General features: G+C 39.9%; 2 protein-coding genes across 4 annotated transcripts in view; one reads left to right on the forward strand and one right to left on the reverse strand.

Annotated features, from left to right (window-relative positions):
* The window catches only part of tcf7l1b (transcription factor 7 like 1b), a 33,869-nt gene extending 27,971 nt beyond the window's left edge, over positions 1–5,898 (reverse strand). For 2 of the 3 annotated variants that reach the window (XM_044197267.1, XM_044197266.1), the window contains exons 1-3: positions 5,006–5,895; positions 4,810–4,882; positions 4,576–4,703 (exon numbers count right to left, since the gene is read on the reverse strand). In XM_044197267.1, the coding sequence (XP_044053202.1) occupies positions 4,576–4,703; positions 4,810–4,882; positions 5,006–5,182 (378 nt within the window). In that variant the 5' untranslated portion in view covers positions 5,183–5,895. Of the gene's footprint in view, positions 1–4,575; positions 4,704–4,809; positions 4,883–5,005 lie in introns of all 3 variants that reach the window. The other variant, XM_044197268.1, reaches the window with a different exon arrangement.
* A 14,881-nt stretch (positions 5,899–20,779) lies between these two features.
* Positions 20,780–26,939, forward strand: ube2d4 (ubiquitin-conjugating enzyme E2D 4 (putative)). The gene is made up of 7 exons (XM_044195877.1): positions 20,780–21,077; positions 22,521–22,584; positions 22,754–22,785; positions 22,894–22,971; positions 23,108–23,213; positions 23,909–24,002; positions 24,140–26,939. The coding sequence occupies exons 1-7, from the start codon at positions 21,054–21,056 to the stop codon at positions 24,183–24,185; spliced, it is 444 nt and encodes a 147-aa protein (XP_044051812.1). The 5' UTR covers positions 20,780–21,053; the 3' UTR covers positions 24,186–26,939.
* Positions 26,940–26,998: the final 59 nt, after the last annotated feature.

Here is a 26,998-nt window from a genome sequence, read left to right on the forward strand (position 1 = left end):
TGGGGTAGCGAGAGGAATTGACGCCAGCTCATGCTTTCCACAGAGACCAAAGAGGGAAGGATACAGACCAGGACTGACACCATTTCACACAGTTCTATACAAGCGATGTTAGGAAGTGAGCATGAGCATCCACGGTATGAAAACGAAATGCAAACTGCACGTAAAACTCCATAAGAGAGGTTGTATGTGAAGCTACTAAATCTACAGAAAAGTGTATTGTCTCTAGTTATTACATTTGCTGATTTAGATGTCTGTCACACAGTGAGTGATTAATAAGACATGTAAAGTGGAACATTTGTATGGCACTATAATCACCACTATGAACTTTGGTTTTTGTTGCACTAATTAGACCTGGCCCTGATTGCCCCTGTGCAGCAAAAAAGTAATTGCTGAAACATACAATTGTTGAAATACGTATCAATTCAGTGATTCAGCAATCAATTAAAATGATTCGATTTTAAAATGTAAAAGTGCAATCATCAGTCCAAATCTATCCCCTCCTTCTCATGATTAATGATTTAATATTTAAAAACAAATCTTTTTGCCAAATTTAATTGAATTTCCTCAAGCACTAGCTAAGAGTTCATTATCAAAATGAATCACTCCAGGCAAGAGCTCTCAGCCAGCAATGGCATTTCTGCGGTTGCTGGTGATCAGTTTTTAATTGAACAGAGCCACTAAATTGATGTAGATGTGTTTGCCTTTGAAGAAAAAAATCTTAAAAACTATCAACCTAGTCAAAAAATGTCAAGCTCTGTTGACACAGTTCTTGGTTGAAAAAATATTTGCGCGCTAACGTTCAGGAATACAACACTGAGGGTTGTCAGAATGTGAACCCTGTACACTGTTCCCTCTGTTGCAAAGTATCCACAGAGCCTCACCTGAACACCCCCCCCCACACACACACACACTCGCAGACATAACACACACAAACGTGCAGCACGCATGGACGCACGTGTGCACATTCACACACACGTTCGCAGCAAGGTGAGTGAAATGCCAAGTGAGCCACCTGATGAAAAGACACCTCCATGCAAACAGCGTTTGCTTATGCAGGGAGAGGCCCTTTTATTCAGCGGGACAATGTCTGTGTTGACTTTTCTTTGTCTGCACATTTTTAAGCACCAAAAGCAGCAGAAAAAAATGAGAGGGGGGGGGGGGGGGTCAGAGAGGCATGCAATCACAGCCACTGACATGTTCAGACTTATACAAGCTCGCCATTCATATCTCAATCTCAAACTATTTTCTTTTCAACAATCATGCTCAGAACCACTGCGTATTTGATGAAGATATATTTGAGCGGCTAACCTCGCTCTAGCTTACTCGCCACCTCTCACACACAAGAGGCATTTCACTCTTTAGTGATGATGATGATGCACTAACAGAGTTGTCTAAAAGTGCTGATGAAGCTGACAAGAGGTGGCGTCAAGCAGAGTGTGTGTTCACCAATTAAATCTGGCACTAGTCCGTCACTACAGGAACAATGCAGTGATAATCACATCAATGAATCCACAAACAATACGCTGGATTTGTCAGGCTGACTTTCGTAGGGGAAAAAAGAAAACCTCTCTGGCCCTGCACCCCACAGCAGGCAGAAGTCTGGTGGAACATCTCTGCAAACATAAAACCTCCTCCTCAGCTCTCAGTGGATTACAGCAGAATGTCAGCTCTGAGCAGGCTTTAAATCAGTTATGCTTGGCCCTCAGGGGAACTCTGTGCTGATCCCATGTAGGCCTGTCTCTCATTGCTCATGATAGGGTTGCCACATCCAAATTTAAAAACTCAGGCCTCAAATCCTTCATCGTGTAACACATTGCAGAGTGAAATCACTGCACGATGACTCTTGAGCAACATCTCGTAACTACTATCCAGCAGTGTGTTCTTTTAAATACCACTATGTACGGACTGTATATGCATTATACTGCTTTATTATTACCCAAAAATACTACTTTGTCAGACCAGAGGGGGGAGTCGTAAATAGATACATGCAGGAAATGTAAAAACGAATGACTCACACACACACACCCACACACACACATTCTATTTGTAATTACAAAAATATTTACTTATATTTGCCCTCAATGCTGTGAAACTGCAGCTCCCCACCTGGATTCTGTTGCCTGGTATTAATCACATGATCTGCTTGAGAGACATAGCTTTAATGTGTCTCATGCAGCACAAGTACAACCGCATACCGCACCACACTTATAAAACTAATCTGTCAGTCCCAACAGGCCCTTCCAAGTCACACAATATAATAAACTGTTTGCAGGCCCCGGGATTGTTTGTATCTCAATACCAGGGAGGTGACAACACAAATTAGGTGACCCTGTGGGCAAATTTTTATCTCACGAGCCAATCAGCAGAATGATTATGCATTATAAATAAAGGTAGCTGTTGAGCTCATTAGTTAAACTAAGTTGTTGGCCAGACATGGGCGCAGGCCACTGGTAAATATCATCCAGTAAATCTGACTGAACTTCATCCACAGGTGTAAACAAGCCACCACCCCCAGAATGCGAGCCTAAAAAGGTACTAAGTCGAACCTCTCATCAATCAAATTCACTGCATTCACACTGAGCCCTGTGCAATATGGAGACCTTAAGACGTCTGCTAAGTATGCCAGCCATTGTCTGCCTGCATGTTTTCTGCCGCGCTGGTGATTGACAGTGTCAGCTCACTCTGTCCCATTGACCTCATTCTTTTTTTTCTCTCCCTTCTAATATGGAGGATTATACCTCTAGATTTTAAATCCTCTCCAATTATTTGTTATTTTGCCTCAAGCAACAGGAACAGCCATTTTAATTTTCAACTTTGTTTTGCTGGACAAAAACACAAGGAAGTGAGAGTCTTTCATAGCAGAGACAGAAGACACAACAAAGAGACAAGATAATAGACTGCTAAAAATTCAGTCAGTTACTTTAGACTATCGCGTTTGTCCCTTAATTATAACAAAAGCATCTACCAACGTTCCCTGCAAAAATCCTCTCCAAAATATTATGGTGCATTTATTTGCCAGCGTGTTTATCTCTGACATTATTCCTACGAAACTCGGGTGGCCAAAAGCAACGAGATAGACGATCTACATACATGTATCAGCTAGTGTGAGCAGGGTAGCCATTTAGTTAATGAGCCCCAATGGAGACCTCCAATGAAGCCATCAAGACTGCTCAGAATAACAATGGTCAACTAACGCCTTTCTAATTGAATGGAAGGTAGAGGGAGGCGAGGGGAGTGGGCTTGGAACAGTGAAAAGGAGACAGAAAAGGGGGGGGGGGTCTTTTCAGTCAGATGCCTGCCAGGCCTTAACGAAAGTACTTGTTTTTTGGGGGGGATGTGACATGGATTGGGGGATGGACGAGCTCGAAGGAACACAGCTCTCCAGCAGGGATTATTTTAAGGAAGTTTGCATAGTCCCGTTTAAATTGCATTTAGGTTACAATTCCAAACAGTGTTGGTTAAATTGCTTAAAATCGTGCGTGTTTGTTTGGAATCAGGATTCATTGTCACTACATATAACACGTTCTTTGACCTCAGTGGGCGACTCTTTCCATGAACCTTCTTACGTGACTTTTTTAGTCACATTTGCATCATTGCTTACTGGTGTGGAATTATTGTTAAGGTCTCCGTGCTTAATTAACCTGCTGTATGTTTGGTATTTATGGATTAAATGGGGGCACAATTCCAGCAAACAAACCAATGCAACAATTGCTAACAATGCTCGCAGCACTGGTTAAAAGCCCTTTACAGCTTCATGGGCAACTGATGTGATGCAACCATGCAATAAGTAAATGACTCATTTCAAACTCTGCATCAACAACACTTACTTAAGAATGGCAACCTTATCTAAACTTTAAATGTCTCTGGACAACAACTGTCATGGGCACTGCAGTGAAATGTATCCCATGTGTGTCAAAGCTAGGTATTACATTGTTGTTACTGTAGGATATGACTTCAGGAACAGCTTCTTCTTTTTTTTCAATTTTCTGCAGAGAATGTGTGCAACAAGCCTGTAGGTAGGGACTAAAATACAGTGAGCTGGTTAGTTACTAACATGTAAAATACAGAAATGCCTTCCTTAAAGCACCCTAAGTACAAAAAGGAAAGCAATCTAGTGGGAGTAGGCTAACTTAAAAATATATTGCAATTCTAAAAAAATAAAATTTGAGAAGAAAAGTCCCTATAGGGAATAAATAGTGATAACACATAAGATAAAATCAGCTTTAGTTAGGAAAGGTCACCATAAAGCATATAATCAACATCCAGTATGAGTGTTTCAGGGTATTTTCGACAAGGAGCTGCCATAAATCGTTCAAAATAAAAAAGAATGACTAATGCGTCTGAACTTTGAGCCAAATGAGAAGTTGTCAAACGCAAGAGGGTGGGTGACAGGGAGAAATGTACATCCCCAAAAAAGAACAAAGAAGTAGTTAGTACTCCTTGAGAGGCCACTCGGGGGGAATATGGCGGTCTGGCAGTACACAAGGAACTTTTACGCACGGCCAAAGTTTTTGCACGGTGCGACAAAATGAAGAAAATGAGAGAAAAGAGTAACACAACCACGGGGACACTTACTGTTCTTGCACTCGGAGACAGGGAACCGTTGGATAGGTAGGGATTGGTGAGGTCTGGGATCATGAGAAACGGGTAGCCAGGATAGTGAGGACTCTTAAAAAAGCCACCATCTTGCTGCCTTCTCAGTGCTGCAGGGATAAAGAAAAGTCGGGGTTGATAAAGCCACAAAAGCGACATAATTGCCAGCTATAGTACACAAAGTACTGAGGATGAATTCATTAGTTTCTTTTTTACCTTCACTGAAGTAGTCTCTTGCTTTCTCATAACTTTCTGAGTCGGGTCTGGTTTGGGGGCGCCTCTCTGCTGGCTGACAAGGGGAGAACATAACACACGGAGGGGAAGAAACTATTGAAACTTTCAACAGCATTAAATCTTATTTCTCGTCACGCTGAGCAGTGTGAAGGACGTTGTATATTTGCAGTGCCCTTACCTCGGAGTCTGACGAGCTCTCCGACTCGTTCACTAAGGAGGATTTCACATCATCCAAATCCCTTTCCGCCGACACATTTTCGGATATCTTTTCCTCCTGTTCCCCTTCGTCTTTAAAAGATATCATCTCATCATTGGCCCCCAAATCATCCCCTCCACCTCCGTTCAGCTGTGGCATTTTTGCAGAAAAGTGTGTATAGTATGAATAACGGAATAACAATCGCGAGAAAACGTCTTTTTTTTATCAGATCAGCGTAGTCCAAACGCGCCGCTGGAGTAGTAAACTAACTACAAGAAAGTGTTCATGTTTCAAAACTCCTTTTTCATCCTGTGAAGGGGATCCCGAGGTCCATGGCGAGCCTTGCGATAATAATCCACAGTTAAAGTTATAACAGAGACGCTGGTAGAAAATATCGATGAATATTTGGCGTCGGTGGCCGGATGCGCAGCAACTTGGCAAAGTTTCGCCTCCTTCGCAGCTTGTGGACAACTTGTGGTCCCTGTGTGTCTGTCCTTGTTGTGCTGCTGAGGAATGGGACTCTCTCTCCTTCTCCTACAGAGCCCGGGGACCACATAAACTACCAGTCCAAGCGACGGAGAGGTTACTCTGCAACAAGAAACACGTCCGGTTTCATCTCCTAATATCCATGTGTAAGAAAACAATGGCTCGAGGGAAAAAAAACAACACAAAAACTGAAGGCTGCACTTTTATTCACTTCTCACTCGCTTGATTTCCCGACGATTCGCTATTTTCGCTAACAAACGCAAAGTTCCCTAAACTATTAAAGAGAAAATAAAAACCCGATGCAAAAGTATAAAACGTTCAGCTGGAAGTAGTCGCCCTTTCCCTCCACATTGCTGCTGGGGAATGCGCCCTGAAAAACTACTTGGTTGTTCAAGTGGAAGAGAAAAGCGCAGCCCGTCCGTAGGGGAGGAGTTTGCACTGAAAACCGACACTTCTCCTCACCGCCATGCAGATCAGCTATTCTTCACCCTCAAGCCACCAACGCGCAGCCACCACACCACGCAATGAAGTGATCCAGGGCATTTGAACAGAATAGAAGAGGAGAAATACAGCAACTAAATAAATTAATGACATAGTTATTCATTGTTATTAATTATTATTATTATTGCAGAAATGTAAAGAAAAAAATACACACAAACACACCAAAAAAACAGGAACAATCGCTCCCATCAGCTATTGTTGCCTGTGTGGGCCTATTGTAAATGGGAATAAGCACAAATGATGTGTTTCCCTAATTATGTTTTTATTATGAGTTGAAGTAAAGCAGCAGTCTATCATGTGGTATCTGTGATATCTCTAGTATTGTCAAGGCCAGCACCAGAGACCACACTGCCTCCATGTGTGTGAAAATGACAGGCCAGGCTTTGGTGAGAAAGTCATAATTACACACTGCCATGTAAATTGCACGTCTGCCTGTCCTGAAACAATACCCTGGGAAAGACAATAACACCTGGGATGAGCATGGCCCATTATTGCACAACTGTAGGCATGACAGAGTGAGGCAACAAGCCTCTGAACATCAGCCTCCTATGGAAGGACAAGGCTGGCTCACTCTTTTTCTCATTCTCTCTCTCTCCAGACTGAAATGCATGGCCTCATTGTTGATTTGAGGAACAGGATCGGAGGCCTAGTTTTGCAAGCAGTCTTGGAAGAACAAGGGAAGTGGTTGCAACTTTTTTTCTTTGTTCCTGTGGAGTAACCTGCACATAAATCTTTACATTAAATACATTTCTCAGTCCAAGTCCAATGGACCTCAGACTTCTCTTTGCTTCTGATGCAGTGAGACAGGCTTCTGTTAGAGAAAAGAAGTCATTGATGTTGTCGACTGCGTGTCAGCAAGCTGAGGGTTGACTGACAATTCAGCAGCGTCTCCACGGACCTCATTAGATCCCCACTCCTCCTGGGTGTTTGTGTGTGCGTGTATTTCAGTGTGTGTATTTGTATTCAGTTTAAAGCAACATATACGGTAGTTGCATACTGCATCTTCTATGAATTGCATGCAGGGTGGTTATGGGTAGTGGGTTTCTTGTACACAGAAATACACGTTTGCACTTGTATGCACGCACACAAGTGAATATTTGCCCTCAGGGTACATATCATTGTTTTTCTGGGCTACAGTATGCAGAGGATGTGAGAGAATGTATTTTCCAAATGATGCTCAGACAAGATTTTCATTTTGTTCATCCAGATTTATGGTGCAACCCTTTAGTTTGACACTGACATACAATATTGTTTTCTATACCCCAAACCAACACAAAACAGATAAAATACTTTTTTATTTCTAAATGTACCACATTGTCAGAGATGTAATGGACTGTATGTGTCCCAGCAGGTGTAATTACAATAATTCAGTGCTCATGCACCATAGCCTCATGAATGATTAATAAAGAAATCAAATGTTAAAACAAGTCAACATAGAAAAATAATAATGATGTGCATAAGCAGTTGCTGAACAGGAATATCTCTTAAATACTGACACTTCTCACACACGCATAAGTTTCAGCAGTGTGCTATTAAGCACCACTGGTATGCAGTAAGTAGACTGTTGTTCGCAGTAAGCTGTAACAGCACAGTGAGACATAACACTTCTGTGATGAATTAAAAAAAATCCAGTGTATCTAAAATGTTGTATTCCAAAGTGAGAAAGCCACCATTTCAAAAACAAAATGATGCCTATTGTTACAAAATGGTTGGTGGTGTGAAAATAAAGCGCATGAATTGATTGATTTGCTGGAAAAACATAATTATTTTGTGGATAAAATCACACACACACACACACACACACACACACACACACACACATATATATATATATATATATATATATATATATATATATATATATATATATATATATATATATATAATTACCCAATGATACATTTCAGGTATCTTTTATGTGTTTTGTGCTGGTACGATGCGCCTCACACTGATTTATTCATCAACGCAGCTGCACTGTTGCTTTTAGGATAACCTGACAATCGACTATTTGATGAAAATTAATTTCTTCATACCTGCAACACATGAAAGAGGATTTTATCTCCTTTATATTTACCTATGACTCCCTCCCTTCTCTCTATGACTGTCTTGTTGGAGTGGGATTGGTTTTAACTGGGACTTGATGAGGGGTCAGGAGAGATGCGAACAGCCACAATCTTAGCCTGGGGGCAGATCGACTGGTGGCCAGAAAATTTATTCAGAGGGTGCTGTCCCTGCATCTGCCTTACTTTGAAGTTGCTCTCTCAACTCTGGCTTGTTGTACGTGACTGTGTGTTCATCCCCCCCCATGTATGCGTTTCTCTTCGTGATGTGTGTTCCTATCAGTGTGCTCGGGTATGTATGTATGTTTGTGGTTCTGTGTGTGTGTGTGTGTGTGTGTGTGTGTTTGAGAGACAGCAAGAGTGGAAGAGAGAAAGCAAGAGAGGGAGGAGAGAGAGAGAGAGAGAGAGAGAGAGAGAGAGAGAGAGATGCTGTGTGCCAATCCATACTCGCTTTGGAGAATTCAAGGTCATCCTTTCATGTTTTGCCAACCATCGGTCAATCAGTTTCCAATCAAAGTGGTGCTTAATTCAGCAGTAATTCCCATCTCCTCATCACGTTTTTGCCTCACTGTTTCAGAGGTGTTAAAGCATTTCCCTTGTCTTCCCTCTGATGTGCTGCAGTGTGTCCAACGTGTCTTGCCAGGCCAAACCCACCCTGTCAAGCTCTCTAATGATACTAGTTAAAGTGTGCAGAGGACATGTCAGATCACACAATGTGCTACTGCTGCTTCCATCTATCTCACTTCAGGAGATTTAGTTCTTACTTGATTGTCTTTGAAGCGTACCCAAGTCATGTTCTTTTATTAATCTAAAGAGTCCTCTTGAATGTCTCCATTCAGTTTCGTGCAGCTTGAATTTATAAAAATAAAAAATGGCCAAAACAAATCTGGAAAATATCTTCATATCTTTATATTTATGATGCTGTTCTTCACATAAGATGCTTTTTTTACAGTATGTAAAACACATGGTTGACAGTCCACCCGTTTTCTAGAGTCTTTATCGAACAAATGACTGATTCAAGTGTTTCAAATCATTCAGTATCTGTCACTGGTGTTGATTTATCCATGAAATCTATATGTTTTTAAACATCCTGAAATGCATTTTCCTCTCATATGACCCCATTAAATAAGTATCAAGTGTACCAACTTTCTTTCAGACATAACAGAAAGATCAACTGATTTAAAAGACTAAACAGGCAGGATCCATTACAGATGAACTTACACAACTCGTTTGCATCACCACTGTGCCATATTAGCTCACCTACTCAGTCATCACACTAAGTCTGGATGGGAGTGCCTCATGCAATCATGGATCTCACAAAAATAACCTCATATCCGCTTTAATCCACAGAAAAGGTCCCCTTTCCAGGCTGGTATGGGCGTATATGGCATTTAAGACTGTGTGAGGATATGATTAGATGACAGTTTTTACTGCCTAAAGGGTGTAACTGAAACACTAAACTGTGTAAAGAAGGGGAAATAAAAGAAAAAAAGAAAGTTTTATTCCTGCCTTTCTCCTTCTCTCTGGTGTTTTGTTGCATTTGTAGTGTCCTTTTCCAGAAGGGTCCTGTTTTCAAGACAAGAAAGTGTCCGTCTGCAGAAAGGCGTTTTATTTGAACGAAACGAGTGTTGACTATGTGATCAAATTAGAATTATGCAACAATAACATTTAATTCAGTGAGATACAGACTAAATTAAAGCTGTAAACAGCGATGAATGGGCCCTCACACCTGAACACGTGTCGAGGCGTGCAGCATCCATGACGGTGTTGCTGGAGTTTCAAACAACGTATCTCTGAATTTTCATGCATTTTGAACACTGCACGAAGGAGTTAAATATCACTTCCTGTGTCCACTATGTGGTGCTAGACAACACCCCCTAATTATACGTCATGTTCCAGTATATCAAGTGTGGACCACACCATGAAAATTTCACATAAATCAAATGATGATTGTCACACAAGGCCTACTTCCTGTTGCCAGTAGGTGGTGCAATGACAATGGCTCCTTAATGGCATGTAGATGTCCACAGACCAGGACTCTTATCAAACATGTGAAATTTGGGGAAGATTAGACAATGTACACTGAAGTTAACAACTTGGCGAATGGCGAATAATGCATCGCCACAGCAATGGTGTTTGATGAAGACTGAAAAGCTTCATGTTGAATCATCAACATGTACCACATGTTCGTTTGCACTACCGGACTATTTATTTATATATATACTGCATCATTTGCACTCCAGTACTACGAACTGAATACTGCAATAACTCATCTACTGCACTATTAACTATTTCCATAAATTGCACTACTTTGTATTCATTGCATTACTGTTCTGCCCATTCCAATTCATTATTGTATGTATCCATCAGTATACTTCTGTTTATAGTAATGCCATTTGTATATAATGTCCATAGTACCACTTGTAAAATATTTTCATAATACTGCTCTATCCTGCATTTATGCATGTATGCATTTGTACTTGTACATGTGTAATGACAATAAAGTTGAATCTAATCGAATCTAATCGAATCAAGCTCTTGAAGCTTTTCTGCCAAAATTTGAAGTGGATGTAGTCAACCTGCTAGGAGGAGTACGTGAAAGTATAAAACATGTCATTTCCTGTTGCCAGTAGGTGGCGCTATGATTATGAGTGTATTTTAGCATGCGGACATCTTCAAACAAGTGAAGTTTGGAGCAGATTTGACCATGTACACTGAAGTTACAGCAACTTCTCCTGTCATGGTGAAACATTGACATTCAACGCCACCCCATGGACACGCCCTTCAACGAAAACTCACACTTGAATTTGAATTCGATCAGATTAATTCTCTAGGAGGAGTTTGTTAAAGTATGTAGCTTGTAAAATTGCACATTCAATTAAAAATGACTTCCTGTTGGGTTTAGGGTATGACTCCAAGAGGCTGTTTTGTATGTCTTGGGGTGATACATCAGCCGAAGAAATTTCGTACATCTAGGTGAAACGTACTACTTCGTTGAATGCTAACTTCCTGTTGTCAGTGGGTGGCATTATGACAAATATTCACTATTAGCTTGTAGATTTCTTCAGGCTGGGACTTTTATCAAACGTGAAGTTTGGCACAGATTTGACCATGTACACTCAAGTTACCACAACTTCCTGTGTCATGGAGAAACATGGACATTCGACGCCACCCCACAGACACACCCTTCAACGAAAACTCACAGTTAGCACACATTTTCATTGTGAAGGTCTTTAGATTGAGTTTGTTAAAGTATGGAACCTGTAAATCGCAAAAAATTACCATTTAATTCAAAATAGCCGACTTCCTGTTGGCTTTAGGGTATGGGCCCAAGAGGCTTTTTTTTTTATGTCTGGACCTAATACATGTGCCAAATTTCGTACATTTAGGTGAAACATGTTGCAGGGGCTGCTCTTCAGGGCGCGATAGTGATCCAATGTAAATTTTCACCACTTTGAATTTTGTGCAAAGTTTTGTTAGTTTTCGAGCACCTTTAGCCCCTCAAAAATGCGATTCTTTTGGATAAATAATAATAATAATAATAATAATTTCTTGCATTTCAATAGGGTCCTGGCAGCTCAGGCCCTAATTAACACATTTCTGTCCAGTGCTTCAACTGCTCAGACAGACTCCAGTAAAGATAATGAATGAATAAGTGAAAGAAATGAATGAATGAATATTGCCTTAGCAAAGGCTAATCAATGCAGCTCCTGCAAAGGGTGTAACATTATAAGACTTAAAAGACATCAAACATGTCCAGGTCCTCCAGTGCGTATTTACATGGTTGCTAAGAAGTGCTCGCTCACGCCTCTTTGCTGAAATACATGTTCATGTTTTTCTGTATTGCAGAGGATGCTTTTAAGGAGCATTATTTCTGAGAACTTCAAAGCCTGCCAAAAGCACTCTCCTTTTGGAGTGTGCAGCAGCTTGAAAATGTACTTATATTTTCCAAATGGACAGGAAGAGGCCCTCACTGGTATTGAGGTGATGCTAATACGGTGTGGCGCTAGTTTTTCAATGTAGCTCGGTTTACAGCACAAAAATACAGCCTGTATTAAAAACTATTAATCTTTTACAGGCTTGATTTTATATTAACTTTAATTTGCCATCATTTTAATTACATGAAGACAAATATACTCTTTATTTTAGCTGTGTCTATATGGAAATCTGTCTTTTATGGTGTAAGGAAAAAAACAAGCACAGCCAACAGGTCCTCATGGACACTATTTACTATTTACAGCTCAGTGACTACCATAATTGTCCACGAAGCCTGAGTCAGACTCTTTCCAGATGCTGCATCCAGGCTTTCTGCTATCGCCTGGTTTTTATTGATCCAGTTAACATTATCACTCGCAAGGTCACAGTCTTCAACTGTCTGTGTTTTCTCAGCTGAGGACACACTGCGCTGCTTCTCGGAGGATTGGAGATTCTTTCCTGTGATGTAAACCCTGCCCAAGAAGTAAGAGGCTGTTGACTTTATTTAATATGTCCACCAGATTTTTATGAGCATTACGCAAATGAAATGGTTTGCATTATGCGTGAACCATACATTCCGCAGAGGCATGCATGGCTGCAGACAGCTGGAAGTAACTTGAGCCCCTCGGTCACTTATCAGCCCTGGCATCCCTGCCATTTCCCATAGCCATCTTCAAGCCAGAAGAATCCAGCCATTGTTTTCATCTCTGTGGGCCCTGTGTTAACTCAGCAGTGCCTCGCTGATTGTTGCAGAGATATTAAAGAAAATGGTAGATTTGTCTTTGTCCATACAACCCTGTCTTGTGACATCCAAGCTCTATGTGTGTGTGTGTGTGTGTTGAGGGGGTTCTACTTGATGTAGTTGTAGAGAGCAGCTGCACCTGCCCTGTATGTCAACAACAGGGTCTGGAGCAGACACTCAAGAAGAGAGGTGGCGTTCACACCACTGGCCTCAGTGGAGCTGCTTACTTTCCAAAGACAACAATGACCACGGTGCTCTGCTGCGCCACGAAGCTTTTAGGCTCTATAGGCTTGGCGCCTGGTCTGTGTGGCCTCGAGATTATCTCCTGACTGAGCCCTCTACATACAAGCTTATTGGACTTCCTTATGTCCCCTTGTTTTCATGGCTCTAAAGTTTCCAGGATGCTTTTTGACTGTCTGTTTTACACATAGAGACAGGATCCCCCGTGGGGGTTGTTACGAGGTTACAGGGGGGTAGTTAAGGGGTCAGGGAGAAACTGTCAGTCTATTTCCTTTCTCTGGCCTTGGGAAACTGCACCACAAGTCTTTGGCATATTTTTAGTGTCCTTGCTGGCTTTTGTCTGTGTGTATCCACAGGAGAAGATAAAGTAATTCCCAGTCCATGAGGACTTTTGTTTTTCACATGGATTACTTATTATTAGTGTTGTCTTTTTGGTTCTTATTTTTTTTTTACCCTCTCTAGCTATAGAATGAGCATGTTCAGCACACAATCAGAATAATGTGCAGGGTCTGGAAACCATCATCTTTATGTATTGGTGTGTAAATCTTTCTTGCATAGAATTACTGCACAACCCTCTACTAGTGGTTGAATGTCTACAGCGAGTAGTGTGTGCATAGTCACAGAAAGCACAGTTCCTGTGGAGAAAAAGAAAGCTTGTAATGTGTGTTGCATTTCTTGTGTCTACAGTCTACACACTTTCACTTTAATTTTTTTGGACATAAGGAGCAATGAGGAGATCTGCCATGTCCAACAAAATAGCTGTTTACATCTGTGTTGATTTGGGTTCAAATTATGTAATAAATATCAGTTAGATTAGATCATTTGTAAGGGCTATCAATTTAGGATCAAATGTGTTCTTGTTTCTAAGCTGTGAGGGAGTAAATACTCTCTTTGCAAAGTACAGATCTATTTTCCTGGTACTTTCAGAGGCTAAAATAGGTGCCGTGTTTTGCTGTTTGTAAATTGATGTGCTGGCAGTGTACTATTTACAAGGAACTGAGTCATGCTGATAAGACGCATCTGAACTCTAAGAACTGAAAATTGACATGATTGTAGAGGCCTGTTTGTGCAAAAATAAATAAATAAATAAAAGATTTCCAAGAGAATTGGCATGAGATGAGTCGGATGATTAAGTAAAGTGCAAAATCCAGCTCCATCGCTTCTTTGGCGAACTTCGATCCAAGGTTAGGGCAGGTATTGGGTGATCGCATTCAGAGAGAGTGAGCTGGGTAGTCATACTCATTTATTTACATTGTGCCTCTATTTACAGAGAATCACCTGAACTGTGCCATAGGCCAGTTGTATTCCTCACAGACATGTCTTACCTGCTGCACTGCATTTCTTTCTGTGTTATCTCAAGGTGCATCAACACCTCTCTCTCTCTCTTTCTCTCTCTCTGCAGCTCATTCCTTCTTGTGTGAATGACGAGTTGCTCATGTGTGGTCATTAAAATAGCTGCTTTATGTCTGTTAAATAATTGCAGCATTTCTTTTAAACCACTGTACATGTTGCTATGTAGTGTATCCAATCATCTTTAAACCATCTAGGTTATTATCATTCTTTGTGTTCTGGTGACAGTCACTATTGCTCATGCACTTCAACATCTTACAGTAAGTGCTGCTAGTACAGTGTGTCTTCTGAAATAGACTGTGGTGAGAAAAGACAATTTGGTTGTGAGAAAAAGAGCTACCGTAAAAGAAGAAAACCACCTTGAAGATATTACATGTACACAGAATGCAAGTTTAACCACATTCTAATTATCTACCAGACTGCTGTTCTTGCCTTCTAGCTCCACAATACAATTATCACTCCGTGAATGGGATGGTACGTGCCAATAAAAATAAGTCATTTCTGTTTTTCTTTGGCCCACCTCTCCATATAATGCTCGACTCTGCAGCTGCACTGTGCTGTGGAAAACAAACAGTGCAGTGCAGCTGGGCTCCTCAAGACAGCGAAAGGGGAATTTTAATCCCATTTTTTTTTTCTTTGGCACCAATTAGATTTATGTGGTCATAAAGAAAGGAAAGGCACCCCACCATCTGAGAAGGATTGGGAAGTGAGAACGCAAATTATGCCAGAACCCCAGTTGCAGACTTAGAAACACAACAGGCCAGGAAATTAATCCCCAATAGGTCAAAGTGCTCAAAGCGCCGAGGAGGTTAATTAACTCAGATAGTGACACATTACTGGGATACCTGGACAGCTCTGATCAGCCAGTCATACTTGCAGAGAACACTAAGAACAGACTAAATATGCTGCAATGCAGATTTTTACAGTGATATCATTCACTGTTACAGTTTTATGAGGCACATAAGCACTATAGCCAGAGGCTAACCTACACGTGTCTCTCATCCATTCCCTGCAGCGCAGTCTGAAAACAAACTATCCGGAGAGCCTCCAACCATTTCCAGCTGTCACGTTCCTGCTCCAGTACAACTCCTAACCTGATATGACAGGGCAAGACGAGGTGAGGGTCAGGCCTCGAGGAAGAGTCATAACATGTAACTCAAACTATGAGCATTATATTTATAATTGCCTGTGGTTGAAAAGTGAAGATGACCTAGTGCTGTACCTATTGTCTCTCATGTTACCTTCATTAACTTCTCATCTTAATTATATAGCGGTGGAATTTAACAAGTGTATTTACTCAAGTACTGTACTTGTACACATTTGAGGTACTTTTTACTTGAGTGCTTCCATTCTATTCTGTTATTTTAAACTTTTACTCCATTACTCCACATAAAAAACATATGATCAACTTATAAAATATGACACATCATTACAGATTAAACTACCCAACATATAGCACAGTTAATGTTACTTCCACAGCAATCAACCAATAATATAATATATAGCAATCCATTAGTAATAAGCTGATAAAATGCAATCCAACAAGCATCTGGAATATTGAAGTTCCAGTTTCATACATACACACCTACATACTGATACACACCTCGGAGTGTGCTGTCAATTTGTGGTCTCAAGAGCGGTGCAGGAAGTTTCCTTTATAGCAGCATGCTGTCTCTGTTTAACTATCATATATGTCTGCTGTTATAAGGTGACATATTTAATCGGGCTGAAAAAACAGCATTTATATGGCTGTTTATGTGCTATGCTGTTTAATAGGTCACTGCAATCAGAAGCGTGTATCTGCTCCAAAGTCTCAGCTAGTGTTTAACCTTTGTCAGTGGCTAAAGTATAACATTTGTATGGTGAAAACGGTACAATACAACCACTCCTTTCTTGGCTGTTTTTTTTTAATGATACGCCTTACCCTTTGTTAGCTGCTTAGATTGAATTTCCCATTTTTATATAGAAAAGCTTGTGGACTAAGTCCTTCATTTAAGATATGCAAAGAACGCACGCAAGGAACAGAGCTCTACACATGAAGAATGTACTAAAGGCAAGGATGTTCAATATGAAATAGTCAGTCAGAGCATTGTCCTGATTTCATTTCCTGAAACTCTTGATAATGACTGGGATTTCGAATGAAAGATGGTGTGACAAGAGAAGGGAAAAAAAGCAATTTTAATGTTTTGTTTTTTAAGGAGTGCGTGTGTGTGGTTGGGGGGGTCAAGCTCTTTATCATGCCTCAATATCCAACCTCTTACCTCCCCTTTTGGGCCTTTAGGAGCATCCTGTGACCCCTGACCTCCTGGACAATAGAGGCCAGGACGTTTCCCAGTGAGCAACGATGGAGCCAACAACAGGAACATGAGGGGTGCTCCTGGGAAACAAACTGTTTATTGTGCAGCAGGATGGACAGCCCCCCATGTCCCAGTCACTTACTTTCACACACAATCAGAGATACTGGCTACACACCTCTGCACAGTAAAATCCTGTCAAACAACAGGTGGCTGCTTTAATACCTCTGAACCATGTAGAGACAGTTACAGTTAAATCTCCCATATCTTCTGAGGAGGGGGTGTGTGTGTGTGTGTGTGTGTGTGTGTGTGTGTGTGTGTGTGTGTGCTTGGCTGTAACAAAAGTACAAACATAACAAGGATATTTCCCTTTGACCTTTTATTATTTTTTTCTATGAATCTACTCACTTGGTACATTTGTCGCAGGACACAGCCTGTAGAAAACATGTACTCATTGTTTCAACTCTTGCTTTCTCCTTCATTTCTGCACTGGCTCAGGCTGCAGATAATAAGTTTATATTTAGTTAGACTTTCTATTTGATAACAGTACCAAGCCATTTGTTGGTACTGCCATTGCCTGTCTGTTTCAGAGGAAATCCCTCCTTTGTCTCTCAAGGAAGCTCAGCAAACTGGGAAAACCTGAATTTGACATCAGAACTCAAACAGCTGGAACGCATTTGATTACGAAAAGCCACCGTTAAATGTATTAGTCAACACTCCAGACTAGTTATTACCTAGGCTCTGGAGATTACTCATTGCAAGAGCAGCACAGTAAAACAGTTTCCAGAGCTGTCAATCACCGTGCCAGAACTATGGTGCAACACAGAGACACAGAGGGCTCTGGGGATTGCTCTCTAAGTGCCTAACCCCGAAGGATTACTGGTTCTTTATGACTATATGTGTGGTTTGTGCCTGTGCTCCACATGATGCACATCTGATAAGGGTGGATCAGAGGTGATAGACACAGGGGACTGGATCTGAGCTCATTCTTTTTGTTCTCTCTGGGGGGACATTAAATCCTGATAATCAGAGAAGAATTAAAAAAATAACCTACAAATCATTCTGGAGATGATGAATCGATAACTCATGCATGCTTGCTGTTAGAATAACAACAATGTTTAGTGATATTGTTTTATTCCAAATGTGGAAAGTGAAGTATGTTTGGACAAGAACTTTACATAAGTGCAGTTTTGGGAAGTGGTTTTACCTGAGTTTTTCCATTTTGTGATACTATTTTCTTTTACTTTATTGATCTGATGCATTGCTCACTTTTTTGTTTAAACTACCTAATATATGATGCTTTTTAAACAACAATGATAACATTCTTCAAAATTTGTTTCTGTATTTTTGATTCTTGTTGAAAATGAGTATGAAAACTGTCATTCAGTAAACAAGTCATCACTTAGCCTGCCACTTTAAACAGGTTTGGTCACCGAACACACTAAACTGAAGTATAATTTTTGTGCTAGGACCCCTGCTTGTAAATGAGACATCCCATAACCGGCTATGCAATTAGGCCAATAAAACATGCAGAGTTTTCTACAGCCACAGTTAAAGCATATAATGCCATTTAATAAGCACATCCTTGAAGCTATAAATGTTTATATGATTGCATCATTTAAACCTTGTAAGTCAACAAAAAAAACATGCAGTCATGTACCAGCTTGTTTTAATGTCCAAAACACAAGAAGAAGATGAGGGGAAGCTACAGAAATCTCTTATAATGGACTTTTAGTGATTGATCCAAGTTGTAAAACTCACTAATACTGATACCCACAAAAGCAAAAAGGAAGATTTGAGGAATAATTCAGAGATTTTCTAGGTCAAAGGCCACCTTAACACTGGCAAGCAAAATCAAATCACAGCTAAGGAAATGAGCCATGAAACACTGATTGCTCCATACATAATGACCCTTTTCCCAGTTGCTTAGTTCAAGAATTATTTGATTGTGCAGAGTGCTGACTTCACTGCAAACATGAGCACTGCTTGCACATATTGCCTGAGTATATAATCAAATCAAGACCATTGATACAAGGAGTGAACAAATATCTCTTAGTATGTGGGAACAATGGATCTTTGTTCCATAAGAGAGCCCTCAGAAAGCTAATACACTGACCGAAGGTAGAACACCTCTGGGGACTGTGAGCCCAGCTTGTGCTCAGCATTAATTGGTTATGCTTTTATTGGATAATTCAGACATTAGCAAGATCAATTTAAGTTAATTTTGAAAATGACAGTGAGCACATGTGCTTTGTCGTGGCAACCATGGGAAAAGTGCCACAGAGAGGAACATACTTAAGCTCAGACATGGCTTTAGCATAATTGCCACAATAAGTGGAATGCTTTCTCTTATACAATGGAACTTCTACTAATGATGATTCATGTGACCAAAAAGACAGATCACTGGAGTCTGCTGAGTCCATGGTTTCAAATAACAGCACTATAGGCTATATTCCTCATGAGACAGGTCAACTAAGCTCCTACCCCCACCCATATCATCCCAGGTCTGACACGTTCATGCCTTGGCTCATACATCAATTTGGAACTTGGGGCACCAGTCCTGTAACTAAAAACTCAACTTCTGGGTATAGGTGGGAAATTCCCCATGCAGGTTAGTGATATGTTGCCTTATAGAAACACAGACTTGCTTGCTTGCTTATTGCTTTGAACGTTTACAAGGTAGCATCACCCCATAACTGAAGGGCTCACTAGTGTACCTGTCAACTACAAACCCCATAAGTTTAAAGTACACAGTTGTAAGCAAACCAATGCGATTTGAGATTTCAGAGGAAACTACAGTAGGGTGACTGTGGGAGGCTTTGTGAACTGAGGCTTCAAGCCAACAAAGTGTGGGCTTGACTGTGTCTGAAAACCTCATGCTGACAAATGGCCTCTCCAAGTAGACAAACTCAGAACACAAGGCCCCTGCTGCACAAGACCCAAACTGCTACCTCTGCTGCTGGCTGAATCTGATTACAGGCAGGCCCCGAGGACAGGCAGGTCATTGAGAGCACAGAGATGAGCAAACAATAAGATATTATCTGAAGGAATCTTCAGCTTTCCAAAGGAAAATGGTCCCTCTCAGTGTCACATTGACGATAGGATCCTCAACCTGACACTGAATCAGCCATTTAAGAAGAATGAACAGTGCGACCCATTCATACATACTCGCTAAAATAATGAGAGCTCTTTTTTCACTCTTGTTTAAGACATATAAAGGGAAGCTCATGAGGCTTTGCGAGACAAGGCTGTGCAGAAACCGGAGCATGCAGCTGACTCAGATGAATATGCCTTTACAATGATTGGGGATTGAATGAACAATTATATAGTCTTTTTCTTTATTCTTCTGTTTGTGTAAATAATACATGTGTTTGGCTTCATTGTACTTTGCTGCTCCATTGTCATGCACTTTTGCACTTGAACAAATTAATTTGAAAACAAAACTGTACTGAATAAATGAATTGATTCTGAGCATGCAACATTCAATTTGATAAATGACACTGTAAATCTTGCCAAAACGTTTTTCCATCAAAGCTGTACATAATCTATTCCGGCCATGTCTTTCCTGTGTGTGGTTTTTGCTCTTTTCAAATAGTGACATCTTGTGGACACCTGGCTTCAGTTATTGTGTTGTAGTCATAGACTGTATGTTTGAAGCCATGTATTATATATGTTGTTACATCAGTGCCTTCCTATCTCTGTTATTAGTGCTGTAAACTTGATAATAAGGATGATGATTGTATCAATCACGATAATGATTTAACTACCTGAAGATATTTTTTAATACAAATAAAAATAACTCTTGATCTAAGGCAGCATGTGATGTAGGGGCAAACAGAAGGGACATAATTGATCGTCACAGTCAAAATACAAGTAGGCTAGGTATCCCCAAATTTCTGGGATTCTTGTGTGAAGTTTTGGTTCACAGCATTATATCGTGATAAAGTTTAATTTAGATCAAAAAGTAGGAGGTAACCCTAATGGGTAATTGAAAGTCATATAATTTTGATTTTGTGAAGTGGACCGTGTCAAAAAATAAATAAAAAATGTATTTTGAACTTTACAGCCATTTCAATTCAAGATTTGTTAGAAAAGTCTCGCGATATTACCAAAAACTGTTTTTGCCAGGCACGAAGAGGAGTAGGGAATGACAGGAGAGAGGAAAATTTCTCGGTTATTCTGTAATTAAGAAAAATCAAGATTTAACACACAGTTTCTCGCATAGGTTGTTAAACCAAAAGCCCCAAGCCTGCGATATGTTATACGTGATTTTCTGATTATACGTAAAGTGAGATTTGGAAGTACGCGGCCACAGAAGCCAAATTGTATGTGTGAAGTGCTAACTGTTAGCTGACAGGCTACCTAGCATAGCCATTGATACAATGGCGTTGAAAAGAATTCAGAAGGTGAGTGTGTATTTCTTTCATGTGCTAACCAAACCTTCTACTAGACATATTTTTCCGAGTGTGGGACCCTGTGTGAAGATCACACCAATGTGTAGCCCTTTTCTGTAGCTCGACTTAGCCTTACTTGCTTGCTTTTTGTGCTCCTTTAAAAAATAATTCACAGACAAAGACGAGCTAACCACTGGTGGCCCTGTTGGTGCATTGCTACAGTAACGTTAACTATCAACAACCACTCAAACAGCGCCATTATTTTGACAGCTACGTTTTCTTTGTGTTTAATATTTATTTTTTCTTTCTGACACTTGGCACATTATCAATACTCCAGTAAAGGTGGCTAGCGTTAACTAACAAGCTAAACAAGTCATTTCGCAGTGCAGCGCTAGGCTAGCAGTAAGCTAACGTTAGTTGGTGCTTTGGTATTTGGTTTGCTTGATTGACATGTGCAGAATTTGCCTTTAACTTCTTAACTTGTTGTTGTCTTTATCGTTGTGGTTGGTCACTAAGCGTATGGCTGTTGATGTGTTTAGTCACTGAATGACAGCTGCTTGCTGGTTGCCAAAATTGAACCCTAGTGTCAGTGTTGCCATATATGGAATGGTAAATGGGGCACTGGAGCAGGCCACGGTGTGTATTTATATAACAGAATAGATACGCTGTTGTTAAATAACGGGCTTAATTTCTATTTAACCATCTGTTGTTTTGCTGTCTTTGCTCATCGTCATTTCATGAATAGTATGTAATGCGGTTTGATCATAGCGTTTACACTCATTGTTGATATAATAAACGGATTTAAAAATCCTAGCTTTTGCCTTTGCCGTGGTTATTTCTGTAGAACAGATGTGTTCCTTTCTTTTGAGCTTTGTAACCTTTGTAGTCAACATCTGTGGGTTAAATTGAACTGATGACTAAAATGTTTATTAAGTCATCAGTCCTAAAACCACCATTTAGCCTACATGTTAACATCCCTGGGTCATGACTGTACAGCAAGCATGGCTTCCACTGATAAAACTGGTAGCAGTTACAACTTGGCTCAAATTTGGGCTTCAACCCCTCGAAAATGCATTTATCCGACTAAACATAAAGCCAGACATTATCCTCTGTGGATTAAGCCCTAGAGAAGTTTCAAAGAGGCTGTCTTCTGTTGCAAAGCTATACTTCTCTCTCAATCCCTAAGGAAATGTCAGTTAATTCAAAATATATATAATTCATCCATGATCCATCAGTTTGACATATAGTGCATTGCCTTAATGTTGAGGCTTAAGCATCAGCATATTTTCCTGTGTACCCACATGTACCCAATATAAATAAATATAAAACAACCCCTCTGTTTGCAAACCGAATTTAAAATGTATGTTATTTCCTTGCAAAGAGCACAGTTGTTACAATACTGGAACTTACCAGTAAATTAAAGGCTGTTTTATTATTTGATTGTCTTGCCTTTAGGAGCTGTCAGACCTGCAGAGGGACCCACCTGCTCAGTGCTCTGCTGGACCAGTTGGAGATGATTGTAAGTAGTTAGAATATTGGTGCAGATCAGTGTATGTCTAAACATATTAATACCTTATTGCAGTGTATAAATCTATTTTTAAGATTACATCAGTAGATAATATAATTGTGCATCAGGAATTGGAGCCAAATGTTCATACTAAAGGCATCATTAATCTCCCCTTCCCCAGTGTTTCATTGGCAGGCAACAATAATGGGTCCGGTAAGTGAAACTGTATCTTAACCCAACTGAAATATGATTGAAATATGCAACAAAAACAATGAAATTGCTGTTGACAAACTTATCTTGTTTCTATTTTTATTTCAATAGAGTGACAGCCCATATCAGAGTGGAGTGTTTTTCCTCACCATTCACTTCCCGACAGATTACCCCTTCAAACCACCCAAAGTGAGTAGGGGTCTGTCTTGTGTGTCACATGAGGAGGCACATATTTCAACTCACTTCTTATTCATTTATTTTACTTTGGTAAAAGGCAATTGGCTTCACTGGAAAATTACAAAATTCTTTTCCTGTTTTGTCACAGGTTGCATTCACAACAAAAATCTACCACCCTAATATCAACAGCAATGGAAGTATTTGTCTGGATATACTGAGATCACAATGGTCACCTGCACTTACAGTATCAAAAGGTAAGGGATAACACAAGATTTATACTAGTGTGTCGACATTTGTATTTATTAAGACAGTTGTGAATGTTGACTCAGCATGCAAAGTACGAGGGCCCTGACTCTGTCACAGCTAAATATAATGCAGGTATTATTAATGTTGTTAGCTACACCTAGGTTTGACAAGTATGTCCATTTGCAGAATGGTCTATAGAGGATGTGGAAGTTGCCACAAACACTCTGAATCTACATTTAAGAAAAAAATACTCACAAATAATACACACAAATTTGACTGCATAAAGTGATTCAGAAAGAATAGATGTCAGAAATGTTTAAATGTAAAAAGACTTTTCAAGTAGGAGCAAATGGAATCCAGTATCAAATGAAATTTTGAAATACTTTTCAAGTTAATATTTTCTTTAACAGGATACATAAAAACTACAGTATGAATGAATGAATCAGTGCCTATTAATATTTGATCATTACAATAATATTCTCAAGGTACAAACACATGATCAGTTATATTTTAAAGTATTTAGTCATGTGTATATTGACATTCTCTTTTATCAATATGGCTTGGCCCTACTGTGATGATTATCTAAAGATGTCAAAATCACACCTAGTGGCCTTGACTCCTCAAGGCCATAGCCAAAGAATCCCCTCTCATTGTCACGTTGAGATTCAGTTAATGTAATCTAAAAACTTTCATTCTTCCACAGTATTATTGTCTATCTGCTCTCTTCTTTGTGATCCGAACCCGGACGACCCACTGGTACCAGAGATCGCCCATACATACAAGGCTGACAGGGAAAAGTGAGTGTAAAACATGAATGAGGTTTACCACATCTCTCAGCTTTGCTCACTGTCATACTGTCATTATTTCTGGAGATAAAGTTCTTAGTTTGCAAGTTCACCTGAAACCTTTTCCAAACTTTGCATGTGTTTTCCAGGTACAACAAATTAGCAAGAGATTGGACACAGAAGTATGCAATGTGAGCATGCCAGGGAGATCAAAATACAAATGAGAACAAATGAAACACGTTTGATTTGTAACTTGAGGCAAATGAGCAACAGAGGGGGGAAAAACTAGACAACAGCCCATCTTTTGGCGGAGGAAGCGATACAATGAGGTACAGTGCCATCTGGCTTTCCATGTGCTGAGCTGCTACCATGTGCTGTCCTTCATGACTTGTATGGATCTGAGCATGACCTGATGGGCTCCTTAAAGCACTCCCATATGGAATACCGGAAACTCTTCACAGTCCATGCCGCCACACTCAGACTTAAAAACTGTTACTCCTGCTATTGTGATTATCACTATCATTGTCGCTATTCATACGCATCATTTTCACTGTCCATGAGTCATATCGTGCTACTCAGAAGCAAAATATTTGATTTATATAGGAGATTGGCTCTCCCTTTATTTCAGAGGTACTGTCTGTGTCCCACTGGATATCTTGTTATTACTGTATTTCCATGTATTTAGTGGCCTTTCTGTATTATTATTTTCAGTATATGTGCAATTGAGGCAGAATGTTCTCTGTTCAACACAGTGGTGCAGTGCCATTACCAGCATCTGATCTGTTGGCACATGCTGTCTCTACCCCGAAACAATGTGAAAGATGTAAAGAACCATTGGTCTCAATCACCCACTGCATTTTAAATTGCAACAGTATTTAGTGGTTCTGAAGACACCAGAGAGCTGCTGTTAAGAGCTAGCTGGCCCTTGCCTCACTGTTGTGGGTCTCCATAGGGCGAATGTCAACTTCCATTTTTCTCACACATGCTGTCATTGCCCTTATATCCCGTATAAGTAACCACCCATGGCTGGTGTCCATAGTGCACAAAATACTACTGTTGTTTGACTTGTTACTTGTTGTGTAGCAATGAACATAGCTACTCTTTGGCATATAGCTAAGCTGTGTGCCACCTCCTCAGTACAGTTACTCAGGTATCTAACCAAATCATCAGCCTTTACATGCAGTGACCCATGGTGAGAAAAATGGCCAGGGCTCATATCATCTGGCTTCTAAAAATATTACTGACCTAAGTTCACTGGTTTGTTCATATAAAAGAAAATGTTCACACTTCCTGAAGAGGCAAAATGATCAAAGACAGATCAACACTGAAGTTCTTTATGCAAATAGGCCTAGATATCCTGTTTTGCACAAATATATATGCTGTCCCAAAAGTACTGTCATTTTGTCACAGAGAGGGTTTTTTTCCATTATCCCTGTTCAGTTCTTTTCATCACCATTTCCATTTATTTTTTAACAACACTTGGATGTGAACAGCTTTTACATGATGCTGTTAAACACGTACATGCTACTGTTTTTCTTAAATGAAATGGCTTTTGGTTACAGCAGGTGTCACTTATACTCAAAATGAGTATCTTGAACAGATTTAACATTTTGCAGAACCTATTAATTTGAAGTCATGTGCATTTTGTTACTTGAGGTGATAAAATACAATAACTTGCCATGACAATTTAATCTGCTTTAAATATCCGGTGATGTGAAGTTTGTCAGCATTTCTTTATGTTCATATTCATGATCTGGTCTGCAAAGGTTTGTTTTCTTTTGTTTTGGGATTAATGATCCACACTGACAGTAAAACAGTTTGTCTGGGTGATACATTTGTGACCTTTTGTATTGTATCTTTGAAAGCTTTAGTTTTAGGTAATTGTCTTCATTCATGTCACCAGAATTTAACATGATTGTGATGTGTCATAATGTAATATTAGTTTGAATATAATCCATTGTGACTGTTGGATAAAGTAGTTAGGAAATGCTATAATTAAAAAAAAAATAATAATAATCAAGGCTCGTAATGTGCCGATGCTGCCAATATAAAGGGAATATTTGATGTTATAAATGGGAAGAAATGTTGCTATTGAGGCATTATTGAGCGGATTCATCCAGAAAGGTCCAAAGTGAAGCATGAAATGTTTAAAAGCTTTGATTGTAGAAATAACACCATGGTTTAGGCACAAAATATAGACTTTCATCATTGTTAGCTGCTGTAGAGAAAATTGTCAAAAGAAGGTGTCCTGAAATACAGTATATACTTAAAGGTTTTGAAAATATATATCCTCTAAATGCAGTGGAAATCTTTTTTGCTGCCAGACCACAATTGAAAATGACTTGTGTGTAATAACTAGTTACTAGTTCAAACTTTTTGTGCATTGTTCTTTGTTCTTCTGGCTATTTATTTATTTGAAAGCTGAGTATCTTCCAACTGTACGATTGAATGCAGCCTCAATTCATCATATGAGTGCTGCAACATTGACTTCCTTTGTCCAGTGTGCTCAATAGAGTTTATATAGGCAGCTTGGCATGCTTTGCACTCTGGAGAATCTTCTCACAGCCATTTGCCAGATATCAGGGATTTCGTTACAATTCATCTGCCTAACACCTCTGACTAAAATTTTAGCCTTAACCCTCATTTTGTGTGTATATATAGAGAGAACGTTGTCATAAACTGTAAATTTGCTATCAGGGCTGTATCCCCCTAGTGGGTGATTCATTTCATCAGTAGACATGGAAACCTGCTTGAACAGCACCAATATTTTTGTTGAAAATGTCGGCCTGGCTTTCTCTGACCGCAGGACCAGCCTTCATGCATCTTAAAATTTGGAATATGTGTGCTTGAACTGCCACCATGAACGTCCACATGTCCTCACATAGCCTACACAAGATAACTATTGACCTTGTCATAACATATGAATAAAGTTCATCTTGGTTTACCGTTGTCTGCAGTCATTCTGTGTGTCTTTAAGATGTAGTAATAACTACCAGAATCAGCTGTGC

The sequence above is a fragment of the Siniperca chuatsi genome, linkage group LG5 (genome assembly GCF_020085105.1).
Source record: "Siniperca chuatsi isolate FFG_IHB_CAS linkage group LG5, ASM2008510v1, whole genome shotgun sequence".
Lineage (NCBI taxonomy): Eukaryota > Metazoa > Chordata > Actinopteri > Centrarchiformes > Sinipercidae > Siniperca > Siniperca chuatsi.

Coding starts and splice junctions, on each gene's coding strand:
- ube2d4 (XM_044195877.1), top strand. CDS start 21,054: ATGGCGTTGAAAAGAATTCAGAAG. Junction 22,585..22,753: donor TGGACCAGTTGGAGATGATT/GTAAGTAGTTAG, acceptor CCCCTTCCCCAG/TGTTTCATTGGCAGGCAACA. Junction 22,786..22,893: donor AGGCAACAATAATGGGTCCG/GTAAGTGAAACT, acceptor TTATTTCAATAG/AGTGACAGCCCATATCAGAG.